General features: G+C 40.6%; 1 protein-coding gene across 1 annotated transcript in view; it reads left to right on the plus strand.

The window, feature by feature from the left end:
• CLCN1 (chloride voltage-gated channel 1) overlaps positions 1-12,700 on the plus strand; it is a 48,849-nt gene that overhangs the window by 22,157 nt on the left and 13,992 nt on the right. The window contains exons 9-18 of the mRNA XM_068952167.1: positions 45-129; positions 3,352-3,453; positions 5,294-5,378; positions 5,799-5,948; positions 8,565-8,634; positions 10,206-10,316; positions 10,450-10,663; positions 11,343-11,476; positions 12,013-12,239; positions 12,359-12,464. Coding sequence (XP_068808268.1) covers positions 45-129; positions 3,352-3,453; positions 5,294-5,378; positions 5,799-5,948; positions 8,565-8,634; positions 10,206-10,316; positions 10,450-10,663; positions 11,343-11,476; positions 12,013-12,239; positions 12,359-12,464 — 1,284 coding nt within the window. The remainder of the gene's footprint in view (positions 1-44; positions 130-3,351; positions 3,454-5,293; positions 5,379-5,798; positions 5,949-8,564; positions 8,635-10,205; positions 10,317-10,449; positions 10,664-11,342; positions 11,477-12,012; positions 12,240-12,358; positions 12,465-12,700) is intronic.

The raw sequence follows: 12,700 nt of genomic DNA on the forward strand, positions 1-12,700 counted from the left end.
TCGTTCTTCCCTTTCCTTCTCTACCTTTTTCTTCTCTTACACAGTCACCATCACAGCCCTGTTCAGAACTAACTTTCGCATGGATTTCCCCTTTGATCTGCAAGAGCTGCCAGCATTTGCTGTAATAGGGTAAGTCCACAGGGACTCAGCTCCTTGCACTGTGAAGGCTATCAAGTGAGCTCTTCTAGGAATTCTTTTGCACAGCTCTTTACAGCATTTTGACCATCACTAGCAAGGCCTCTGCTTGTTGGGATTCTGCCTTAAGAAATGGTGCTGATGTAAAAGGATGGGTAAGGAAGGAAATGGGAGTAGTACCAAGGTGTACCCTATACCTTTTTCAGATATTAAGTTCTGGAGAGAAAAATCTAGCTCAGTCTATGTTCTAGGTATAGATTTATTCAATGGTCCTTTAACCATCTTGATGACATCCTCAGACGACCTGAACAAGCCAGTGTGGTCTTTTTGCTTGACAGTAGCTCTTTGCTTTACTTTGAGTTTATTTGCCCAGACCTTGAGGAGATGAGGTCTGTTACTGAAGGAGGAGAAGAGAAAGTGATGTTTCTGAGACTTCTGCTATGGAAAGGCCATCTCCTGGAAGAAATGCTCTGTCAGCCTGGGCTGAAGAATGGGAGGAATGGGTTGGAATAAGTTAAGATAAATTTGCATGTCTATTTTCTACCATTTTGGGGCAGCTCTGCATTAGAAACCAAGGCCAAGTCTTTTCTAGCTTTAGTATCTAGAAATTTATATGCAGTTTGTTAAGATCTGGGCAATCAGTCCATTCCAACCTGATGCTCCATTAGCAAGCAAAGGAAATCAGAGAAAACAAACTTCAAAGGATCTGGGAGGATGGGACAAAAGATTTAACTATGAAGTTGTCCTTTTACAAGGACAGAATGGTTATCCTTTCCAAAAGAGCTGCGTACCACAGAGGCACTGGCAAAAATAGCTGAATAGTAATCTACTACATCTGTGGAGAAAATTTTAGGAAATGAAGGAGCGGATTTGGGAAAAAATTTGAAGATAATTGGGAAATATTGGAGAAAAATCTGAGTTTGGAATTGCTGCTAGGAAAAGTCTTGGGTTAGGGTTGAAAGACTCCAGGGAAATTAATGCAGAACAATAGTGAGGTGAATACATTGTAGGAAAAAATACTTGTGCCAGCATGGTGAATATATTGTTAGGGAATCTGGCTCCAAGACTAGAAATATAGTTCAAGTTTTCCAGCTCCTTTGGATTTTCCAGCTCCTTTTGGGAGGCTGCTCACCCATTCATTTACTTGGTCTGTTGAACTCAAGGGGGATTTTTGAAGTCTTCAAATACATTGAAAATCTATCAATATCCAGGAGCTTTTGCTAATCATATTTATCCTCTTTGGTCTCCTTCTCCTTAAATAGACTTGCATACTTTCACTTGCTTGCTGAACATGAGGGAATCTAATTGTTTAAACAGGCAAGAAAAAAGACAATGATTTTGATTTACAACTGATAAAATGCAAAACTTGTTGTCATTGTTTTTTGAACTAAGTTGGTATAGCGGTTTTTTGTGGTGCTGCACATGACTAGGAAAGGAGTGTATTGTATGATGGGTCTGAAATACTTTCAAAGGCCGGGGAGACCAATGTGATAAAAAAAAAAAAAGATAGAGACTTGGAGAGAGTCTTGGAGAAAGACCTCATGCCAGCTTGGAATGCTACACATTCTCTTAATGTTCAGTCTCTCCTCAAAGCTGAACTCTCTTTCTATCCAGCTTACTTCTTCACTTTCAGGTATCACAAAAAGCTGAGCCAGCCCAAGCAGTACAGACAGGTAGATCTCATCTGTCTGTGCCAGCAAATGTTGATAATTTGGAAAACTTATACAGGAGAAGCACTTCTATTTTTTTTGGCAAATTGATAAGCAGGAATGAAGGGATCTACTTTATTAATACAAAGTGTTATAAAGAGATTTAGCTCACTGTGCAGCTACAGAATGCTTGTGTTTCCCAAGGGACTGGTCCAGTTCAGCAGTATTGCTGAATAGTGCCGGTTTAAAGTATTTAAGAGAAGCTCATTGGACACATTTTGTGTTAGATGTAATTTGTTTCTATGCTACTGTTAAACAGCCAAGCCCATGTCAGGAATTTTTTGAAATATGATTTTTTTTTTTGGAAGTAAGCTAAAATCATCGTTGAATGAGATTTTTAAAAGCAAAAACCTGCAGAACATATGACAAATGAAAAACCATATTATTTTAAAAAAATAATAGAATGAAAAAGTGGTTTATTTGTCCTCAGTATTCTGTAGCTTAATTATTTGCCACATAAAATAATACTTCCTCTTACCAATTTTAAAAGGAGCTCCTTTTTTTAACTTCATCTTTGAGTATTAGGTCCTATTTACCCAGGTCTCAGTAAGCTAAAGAGTATAACGATCAAGGGCATTTCTTGCAGCCAGCGGTACTTTTTTGGACTGATTAGGCTTAGAAACATAGGCAGAGTGATTAGGAACACAGACCTGACATAACTAGTCTTAAGCATAAGAATAGTTACTATTACTTTTTGTATACAACACATAAAAAGTAATTTTGCTGAAAGAGAATCAAATTCCTTCCTTCCTTTCTTTACTATCCACTATTCTAATTTGATATCTAAGTTCTGATGAGACTGATCTTTGCCCCGTTGCCCTTCTCCAGTCTCCTCTGAGATCTGTCAGTCTTTCTGTATAGGTTCTGATACTGTTCCCATCACCCAAGTATTTGAACAGTTAGTTAAAATCAGAAACAGCCACAGAAATGCCTGCTCTAGTTAGTTTTCCATACATTAATTCTGAGTGGAACTATTGACAAACCCTATATTCAGCCAAGGTGTAGCTGAGATAGAAGTGTCATCACATTATATCTGTCCTACCAATGCAGTCATAGTTTATTTCTCCAATTCTCCACTGGATGCATGCGCACACGTGCGTGTGTGTGCGTGTGTGTGCGTGTGTATTTACAGGAGGCATCGTTGGAAGCCTTTGTGGGCCAGGGCACAGCAATGAGAAGGAGGGGAAAAGGTAGAATTCAGGCACAGCCTTATTGTGTCCTAGAATTGGACATCACCTCCTGACATGGGATTTCCCCCATTTAAGCAAGTGAAAATTTAAGCAGTAAAATGGGACTGTGTGTGTCAAGGAAGGCCAAAGTGGTCTCTTCGCTTTCATTAGGAAACTAGTGTCTTCAAGTGAGTTGTTATAGGGAAAATCCTCTAGGTAACACTTAAAAGGCTTCTTGAACACCTGAAGAGGAAAAATATCATAACTCAGTTTTGTGGTTGATAATTTGCATATTGTGTTTTGTTTTGTATGATTTTATTTCATTTCCTTCACTTTAGGATATGCTCTGGATTCCTTGGAGCATTTTTCGTTTATCTCAATCGCCAAGTGGTCCTATGCATCCGGCGTCATACAGCTCTAAGCCAGTTTCTCACCAAATAGTGAGTGCATTTGAGGATACTCTCTTTTAGGGATCAGGTTTTGATGCCCTGCTGGCACTGGAGAGTAGCAAATGCTTTCTGGAAATTAGTAGAACTATTTGAGATGTAAGATGGTAAAAATATGAGAATATGAGTTTATTTGAGAGTAACATATCTATATCTGCAAACATAAAAATAATCTGTTCTAAGCTGGATTTTCTTCTTGACTAGCTCCAACTGTTTCACATAGCTTCTTGATTTTAGAGGGAGACTTTACTGCAATATTTATTAAGAATGCAAGGGAAACATTTGATTGAACAGGAAATGTTCTTAATTAGAAAATCAATTTTCATGTTTCTTAAGTTTTTAGAATACATTAAAGAAAAAATAATTCACAATTTGACCTAGCAATTCAATATTGTATATGTTTTAAGAAAATTAGATACAACTGAAATGCAACTGCATCTTAAAAATCTAAAATAAAAGGTTTTTTAATCAAAATGTATACAAAAACGTAAAGAATCTGCAGCAGCATTCCAATTATTGCATACTTAAGAATCAAAACCTGAAACTTATAGTAATCAAATGATATGAATTGGCGCACGGAAGAGAAATGTGAAACAAAATAAAGAGCTTAGCAATAAAGATTTGATAAGGCACTTAAATATTTTTTGTGCTCTCTAATAAATCTAAAGTTATTGTTAATAACCTGAAGAAGAAAAGGTGTCTGATTTTAAATATCTTCAGTCTCTTTACAGAATAAATGTGATGCTATGAGAATTCTTGAAGTTGAGAGTATGCAGGTCCTACATTTGTTAAGAACTTGCAGATCTGAGCAGAAAAAAATCTCTAGTTAAAAGGAAGTTCAAAATAGCTTCATTTATGATGTGGAAGAAAAAATGTCTTTCTTTATTATGTAAGATTACCTGCAAGCACCTGCAGAGCAATCAGAATTGTAACAAAGTAAATATAGAAGTGGAGCGAAGCCTGAAAAGCAAGGAATTTACTTTAAATTTTTGACTAATTTCTCAGAATGTTATAGGTTCTTAGACTGCAATAAGTTAAAGATTATATGCTATAGCTTCTTGAATAACATAGCATTTCAACCAGAAACCCCCGTAATGAACACAGTAACTTGTCAGGGGAGGCCTGGCGATGCCAATCAAGCATGTGGAGGCAGCCTAGGCTCAGTTTGCCTTAGTGCCTGTGAGGGCTCACAGCACACCCCTGCAGAAACCCAGCCTGGGGTTGAACACAATAGTGGCAAAACATGGATGGCTTCAGCCTGCTGTCCAGCCATGTCCCACATGGCCCAGGACAACCAGATGCCATTGGCCACCAAGGAGATGCCTCTCCTAAAATTGTGACAGTCAGCAATTCAACAGAAAGTAAAGCAATTTTTCACGGAAGAATTAATGCAATGGGGGGATGCATGCAGAAATCTATAAAATACCTGTGTTTACCCAATAGGATACAATATATAGTATGGGGGACGGGGAGACAAAAGTGGAATAATCAGGACCGCTGGAGGAGATGCTAGCTTTTGGGAATGGGTCAGCATGCCATTATAAATGCACATCACCCCTGTGTATTTAATTCTGTGCATTTCATACATTCCTGCATGCATCCATCTCACCCTCCCTCCCATTACATTGTGACTGAAAAAATTGCTTTGCCATAAAGAGTTAAACTCTTCATGGCTGATGATCATCAGTGGAACAGAGCATTAAATTGTCAACAATAGAACTCCGGAACAGATGTGGCAGATATCATTCATAGAAATAGCAGTCATAGTCCTGAAGTGATAGTGGTACAAGAATGTGAGGTTATATTTTAATAAAATTCTCTTCTCTCTTTTCAGCCGCCTCATATACCCAGGAGTTATAACCTTCCTTATAGCAACTGTGACGTTTCCTCCAGGGTTTGGGCAGTTCATGGCGGGAGAGGTGAGAGTGGGACGTGCATTTGCAATTCTGTGTAATTCTGGGGAACAGTTCCCCCTTCTCCTATGCCCCAAAAATGCTTATATCATGGAAACGAGAAGGAAGATTTGAGAGCAGTTTGGACTGGAAAGGGACTATATTCTAAGACTTGTGATCTCTGCTATCCCCTTCATATAAAACCTATAAAATGTTGCGCTCTCTTAGGCAAATTTATAAGGAAGGTGTATATTAAAGGAGATTAAGTGGTTATCCCTCCAGCAGTTCAGGTAAAGTCCTGTCTCTCTTACTGAAGATTAAAAACATGAGAAAAATCTCATAATAATGATATGTTTAGAAGTAAAAATCTTCTTGACTTTGTAGTAACAGAGGTAGAACATTAATGCATCTAACGTCATGGCTCATCGCTGTTTTCTTCCTGTTTAGTTGATGCCACGGGAAGCCATCAGCTCTCTCTTTGATAACTATACCTGGGTAAAATACACAGGGGACCCCCAGATCCTAGGGAAATCTGCTGCCTGGATCCATCCCAAAGTCAGTGTCTTCATCATCATCCTCCTTTTCTTTCTCATGAAGGTAGGAAATGCACACTACCATAAACTGTCTCCACTCAGGGTGAAAATTCTCCATTAAAAATAGTTTAATAAGTTAATAGTTTAATAAGTTAACAAGTTTAATAGTTTAATAGTTATTAAAAATAGTTTGTGCCCTGCCAACGAGAAGCTGCTGGGTATTGAATGAAGTACTACAACTAGAGTGGGGTCTTACATCTTTTAATGTGATGTTTGCCCACCTTGAATGCAAAATGACCAATATTATTAGGGAATAGGTTCCTGGCCTTAATTTACTGACTTTCCTCCCTCCTTGCTAGTTCCTCATCCCTCCTGCTGAATGTCCTTCAGGATCTGCTGTGTAGTAGCTGGTAGTGAAGACTAAGAGGTCAGGAAAGATTTCTCGAGGTCCAGGAAAATAAGTTACCAAGTAAAAAGTTCTCTGGTAATTTATATTTGGTCTAAGTCTGATACTGTGTGCTTCATGTTCCTGACTACAGACAGGAGACTAATAAAACCATGCAAGTGCATTTTATATGTTCATTAGGCTCCCGGATTTGCTAATAGCACTGAAAGTTGATGGAGAAATTCAGCTGAGACTAGTTTTGCTCATTTATGGGAAAGCAACAGCAAATTAAATGTTCTGAGCTGACGTAGTCTTAGGAAAATGCAATTGCTCAGGCTCTGAAAGGATCAACTGTGTAACAGATTCATGACAGAACAAGAGAAGAGATTTAAAAGAAGAAAACATTATATTCTAGTGTTCAAAATACAAGTAGCAAGAAAGGTTTTCCTAAGAGTAAAAAAATAAAGCGAAAAAGGCAAGAATATCATAGTAATGGTGATTTTATTTTGCTACAAAGGAGTGAAAGAGTAGAGGCAGCCTGGCAGTATCAGTGAAACATTTTGGTAGATCAGAAATGGATATTAATGTTTGATTGATGCAGCCGATTCCACCTAAAGTAAAATACTGCATCAGATTTCTGACAGGCAGTTAAGGGCTCTGCTTCTATGATAACTCTGATTATAGTGTATCAGGTAGATATAGTTGTCTTCGTTTGAACGAAAGGAGGATGGACTACAGGGTCTATCTACCTTGAGTGCATCTGTTCTACATTAGAAGAGCTATATTCTGAAAAACCTAGGTTCGATGGCCTTCTCACATATGTTATTGCTGTCACTAGAAAATTACTAATGCTTTGTCAAATGACTAGATAACTGCTCCAAGCATTTTATTTTTTTCTGAATATATTTGAGCTGGGATAGAGTATAGAAAAAAAAAAAAAGAACCGGCTGCTTTGACTCTAGGCAAAGGCTTGGCATGGTTCTCCACTGCCCTATAGTCCCAATTCTCAGCTCCATCCGGCCTAGGTTTAGCACAGGAGAAGAGGGAGCTGAGCTAGCAGTACTCCCCTTTTACAGGTTCCTGGACTTTGTAGCCAGCCAGGAACTTCTCCACCAGAAAACTCAGACGGCTTCTGTGAGGAAGAGCAAAAGCCAATATCAAGTAAATGGTCCAGCCCCTTATCCCATCATGTTCCTTGATCAGGGGCTGAGAGAGATGCTGTTCTGCTTGCTCTTTGTTACCTTTGTAGAGGACTTTCCTAAATGGCAAGCCATCTCCTGGCTTCTTTTTCCCTTTTATGCCAACCATCCTACTAGAATTACACTGAAAAAAAACTCTCTTGGCTGTAGTTCCTCTCACCAAACTGACTGTCTAATGAGATTAGCATCTCATCTGTCTACAGCTACAGAGGTGTCTGCAGAGGCATCACCTCCTCAAAAGTGGACCTTGAACAGCAGGAAGGCATTGCCTCAGCTGAAGAGAATACAGTTTTCTAGTTCCGTAAGGGAAACCTGAAAGTATTTTTCAAGGGCTGAGCTTATTGGCCTTTGCTAAGTATGTGAGGTTAGGCTGCTGCCTCTGGAAGAAGACTACCTGTGCTGGGCTAAGGCAGCATTCAGTGGGGCCTCAGCACTACCAGGCCAGATTTTTACCATTTGTGCCCAACATAGTAAGAGGACAAGAAGCAGTGGACACAAGCTGTTATAAGGGAAACTTACTACAGTTGAACACCAGGAAAAAATTATCCTCTGAAGGTGGTTCAGCTCTGGCTCAAGTGCCAGAGAGGCTGGGGAATCTCCTCCCTTGGAGATGTTCAGAAGTCACCTGAACAAGGCCCTGAGCAACTTGATCTAACTTTGGAGTTAGCCCTGCTGGGAGCAGGGAGTTGGAAGAGAGACCTCCAGAGGTCCCTTCCCACCTAAATCTTTCTGTGCATCTATGAAATTTTGACAATGCTGTTCTATAAAAAGCAAAGCTGTTGGAAGCAGTGGGAAATCCCACCTTCCAAAGTCCAAGACAAAGGAATTCTCCACGTTGATTTATCCCTCTTGTTACTCAGATTTGCTACCATCACAGTAGTCACCCAGAAGTCCTCTGCCACAGTGCTGGTGTGTTGCTGGAGTTTTTCCAGCTCCCCTTCACTCCCCACAGTCCCTTTGCCCTTCACTTTCTTCCTGAGCTGCCAGATCCCTCAGAATGTATCTCTTCATAGATTCATAAGTGGGGCAGTAGAGTGGAACTGCAGCAAATGCTATTGCTGCTCACTAACAATCATTCCCTCTACCTCTGTTCTAGTTCTGGATGTCTGTCATTGCCACCACCATGCCAATCCCCTGTGGAGGTTTCATGCCTGTTTTTGTTCTGGGTGAGTTTGAATTTATGTTGCAGGATGTATGTCTAACAGATGAAGTGGGTGAGAGAAGCACTGCCTATGTACCCCATAGGATTCTTCAAGAGGATGAGGAGTCTGGTTACCCCTTGGTGTTTATGCCAATTTCTGTTAACAGTCCAGATATCAGTCTCTGAGACTCCGCTTCTGTCCTTTTCCTGGCCTCCCAGGTCCAAATGCTGAGGAGGAAATCCCTGTCCTTTTACATAGTGAAATCTAAGCTGCAGGAAGCATGCTGAGTCATGGCCTTCTCCCTGCCTCTTCATTAGTAATAGTAATTAGTAATAGTTGCTCCTTTCCCCCCGAAGGCCAGCTAGAAGGAGACAGCCTCAAAACTAGTACCAGCAATGTAATCCACCATTTATTCATTACTTCTGGCTGTAATATGTTGACATATGGGAGTTTATTGATTTTTAATTATTTTTAATTCTAAGGCCAAAAAAAATGATACTGAGGGTGCTGTTAAGAAAGAAAGGCTATTTTAGATTAAAGTATGAGAATACAAGCTCATGAAATTCAGTGTTAAGTATCTATAACTTGGATGAAACCAAGTGTGTTAAGGACCTGTGGGTTCTGTTAGGCAGCAACTGAACTTAAGTCAGCAGCATGCCCTTGCATGAAAGCTAACCACAAAGTTGGCTGTATTAGACAAAGCATAGCCAACAAGGCAATGGAAGTGCTTATTCCCCTCTATTCAGCCCTTAGGAGATCATTCTAGACTAGTGTGCCATTTCAAGCCCCCCATTGCAAGAGGTGCAGGAGTAGTGAAGTGCCACTGAGATGACTGGGGAGTTAGAGCACGAAACAAACAAGGAGAGGCTGAGGGAGCTTGGCTTGTTCACCATGCAGAAGAGAAGGCCAAGAGGGGATCTAACTGCAGTCTTTCACCACCTAACGTGGGAGTAATAGAGAAGACACTTTTCTCAGAGACGCACAGTAAATAGACAAAAGCTAGCAAGCACGAGTTGCAAGAGGGGAAATTCTGATGGGATGTAAGGAAAATTTTCTTTCTCTGGTTAAGGTGACCAGAAAGGCTGGGGCATTTCCATCCTTGGAGACTTTCAAAGCTTGCCTGGACAAAGACTGGAGTGGCCTGATTTCAGGGGGTCAGTCCAGAGACCTCCAGAGGTCCCTTCCCTCCTAATCTATTCTTTGAGTCAGTGATTCTAACATCTGGACATTCACAGACTGAGTGCATGAAGAGGCTTAACTGTGATCTGGATTGACATTACATAGAATATTCCAAAAATTCTAATGTCTTTAAAAAGATACCTCCTCCTCTCTGGGATCACAAATACTTCTGTGCCTGGTGTACCTAAGTAGAGGAATAAGGGGTTTACAACTATATTTACACATCTTTTTCTCCTTTTTGAGTGCAGCTTCTATTGTAACTGAGCGCTACTCTTTAGCCCCCCAGTGTCACTTTAATATAAGTTTTGATTTTGCTTGTGCTAGAAAATATGCTAGTGATTGTCCAGCATAGATGTGCAGCACAGACACTGTATTCCTTAGATGCTAATTCCATGATCCCTGGTGATGCTTTCCAGGTGCTGCATTTGGCCGTCTTATAGGGGAAATCATGGCATCACTCTTTCCCAATGGGATTCTTTTTGATGGCATTGTTTATAGAATCTTACCTGGAGGGTATGCTGTCATTGGTGAGTATCCACATCTTTCTCTTTCTTCATCTGTTCCTATTCCCATGACTCTCCTGGTTGACATGACATTCTGTTTTTATATGAAACTCTTTCCTCTTCTCTCCTTATTCTTCTTCCACCGTACTTGGGAAAGGCGCAGCAGCTCTGACAGGAGCAGTAAGCCACACTGTCTCCACTGCTGTAATCTGCTTTGAGCTGACAGGTCAGATCTCTCACATCCTCCCCATGATGGTGGCTGTCATTCTTGCCAACATGGTGGCCCAGAGCTTGCAGCCCAGCCTCTATGACAGCATCATCCAGGTGAAGAAATTGCCCTACCTGCCAGACCTGGGCTGGAATCAGATAAGGTGCGCTGCAACAGAGGTAGAGGTGGAGAGTGGTGGAGAAATAAAACAGATGAGGGTGATACCATAGGAGAATGAAAGGTCGTAAAAAGGGGCTAGGACTAAAAATAAAATGAAAAGGCAGACTAGAACTAGGGTGAGAAAAAAAGAGGTGGAGTAGAACTAGATTTCATACATGGAAATGGAGAAAAATCTTTTTCTTTTTTTCACTGAAAGGACAGGTCTGAATCATCTGCAACTTTATTGAATTTACATAAATATTAGCAGACTGCTTCAGTTAAAAAAAAAATCAAATGTTTCATTTCCATTGTTTTCTGAATTTATTTTTTTTGGATTTTTTTTCCAAAAAAACTTGAAATATAATTTTATTTGGATAGTTGACTTAAAAGAAAATTCAGTCTTTCATATACATCTCTCTCTATACATATATTTTATATGTATATATGTGTGAGCGTTTTTTTGGTGAGGGTCAATGGAATGGAATGTAACTGTAATGAAAATCCAGTTACTCTGTGATCACATTGAGCAGTCTTCTTTGCACACTCTCACAGAAAATCATTTACCAACCTTATAGAGAATATTTTTTTAAATAAATGGTCATTTTATATATTTCTTTAGGAAATTTATCTACTAGATACTTTTAATATGCTAACTCTTCTCCTTATTGTCTATACATTCACAGCAAGTATAATATCTTTGTTGAGGATATTATGGTCCAAGATGTGAAATTCATCTCCTCCGACTGTAAATACCGAGACTTGCAAGCTCTACTGCAAAGCACCACTGTCAAGACTTTGCCTTTGGTGGACTCACCAGGTAAGCTATGTGGAGAAACCAGTCATTCCTGAAGACTGTCTCGATTTAAAGAGCCAAAGAAACTAGCTCTCAAATTACATGCTTTGAAGGAGGCAGCGTGACCCACTAGGTAAAAAAATCATCCTAAAAATCTCCCCTATGGTCATGTATGACAGAATGGTGTTTCAGATGGTTAGACAGGCAGGCTGAAGCATGGAGGGTGAACCAAATACAGCAGGTAGGAGAGACGTGAAAAGTTTGTGGACTGAACTTTGGCAACAAGGAGGGATCTTGTATAAGTAAAGAGCCTGCTTTTGATGTGGTGCTGAAAGGTGGTGGAGCTCAGGAATGGTCAACTCTCCACTGTCCCACAGCATACTACCAGCAGTTAGCAGGGCTGGTCAATGCCTCTTGTACAGCTCAAGACAGTATGAGTAAGCACACTTTGAAAGGGTCGGAGGGAGGAAGGGGCAGAGTGTAGAAGGGGATTTTCAAAACCTTGAGGGCTGACGTGATCTAGAGGGTGCTTAATGGCTTCTCTGCTCTGTGCCCTCCAGAGTCAATGATCCTCCTGGGGTCTGTGGAGCGATCCGAACTTCAGGCTCTCCTCCAGAGACATATTAGCCCAGAACGGCGACGGCAACTCCACAGAGAGATGCAGCAGAAGCTGGCTGAGGCACCCTACGATGGGCACAGCAAGGGACCATGGTCAGCCCTGCCCAAGCTGAAGCACGAATCTTTTGCTTATGTTGATGAGGATGAGAATGACAATGAGAAGGCAGAGGTAAGGGAGAAGAGGAGAAACTGCAACACAGAGTATGCTCAAGAAGCAGTAAGACATTGAGAGAGGTTGAGAAAGAAATGACTCAGAGTAGACCTTACTTTGTTTCCTTTCCATAACAGTTGCCTGAGCCCCCCAGTCCCACTCCCAGTCACCCAGAAGAACCTAATGGCCCGACGAGTCCTCTTAAACAAGTTCCAGAAACACTGGGGCCACAGCATCCTCCAGGTATGATGACCTCTGGCATGCAACCAGCCAAATCACCCGAGCCAGCTTGTGGAAGCTTTAACGTTTACTGTGTGTACATGCCTGTGTGAGGTGCTGGTATCACAGAGACTGAAAGAAGAGATTGGTGATTGCCAGCTTTCTCTGCTGTTCGTATATTAAAGGCACTTTGTTAATGCACCTCAGCATCAGAATAACTGATCAGAAATTAGCTTCAGATTGCAATCCCTCGGAGAGCA

The sequence above is a fragment of the Struthio camelus genome, chromosome 1 (genome assembly GCF_040807025.1).
Source record: "Struthio camelus isolate bStrCam1 chromosome 1, bStrCam1.hap1, whole genome shotgun sequence".
NCBI classification, from domain to species: Eukaryota; Metazoa; Chordata; class Aves; order Struthioniformes; family Struthionidae; genus Struthio; species Struthio camelus.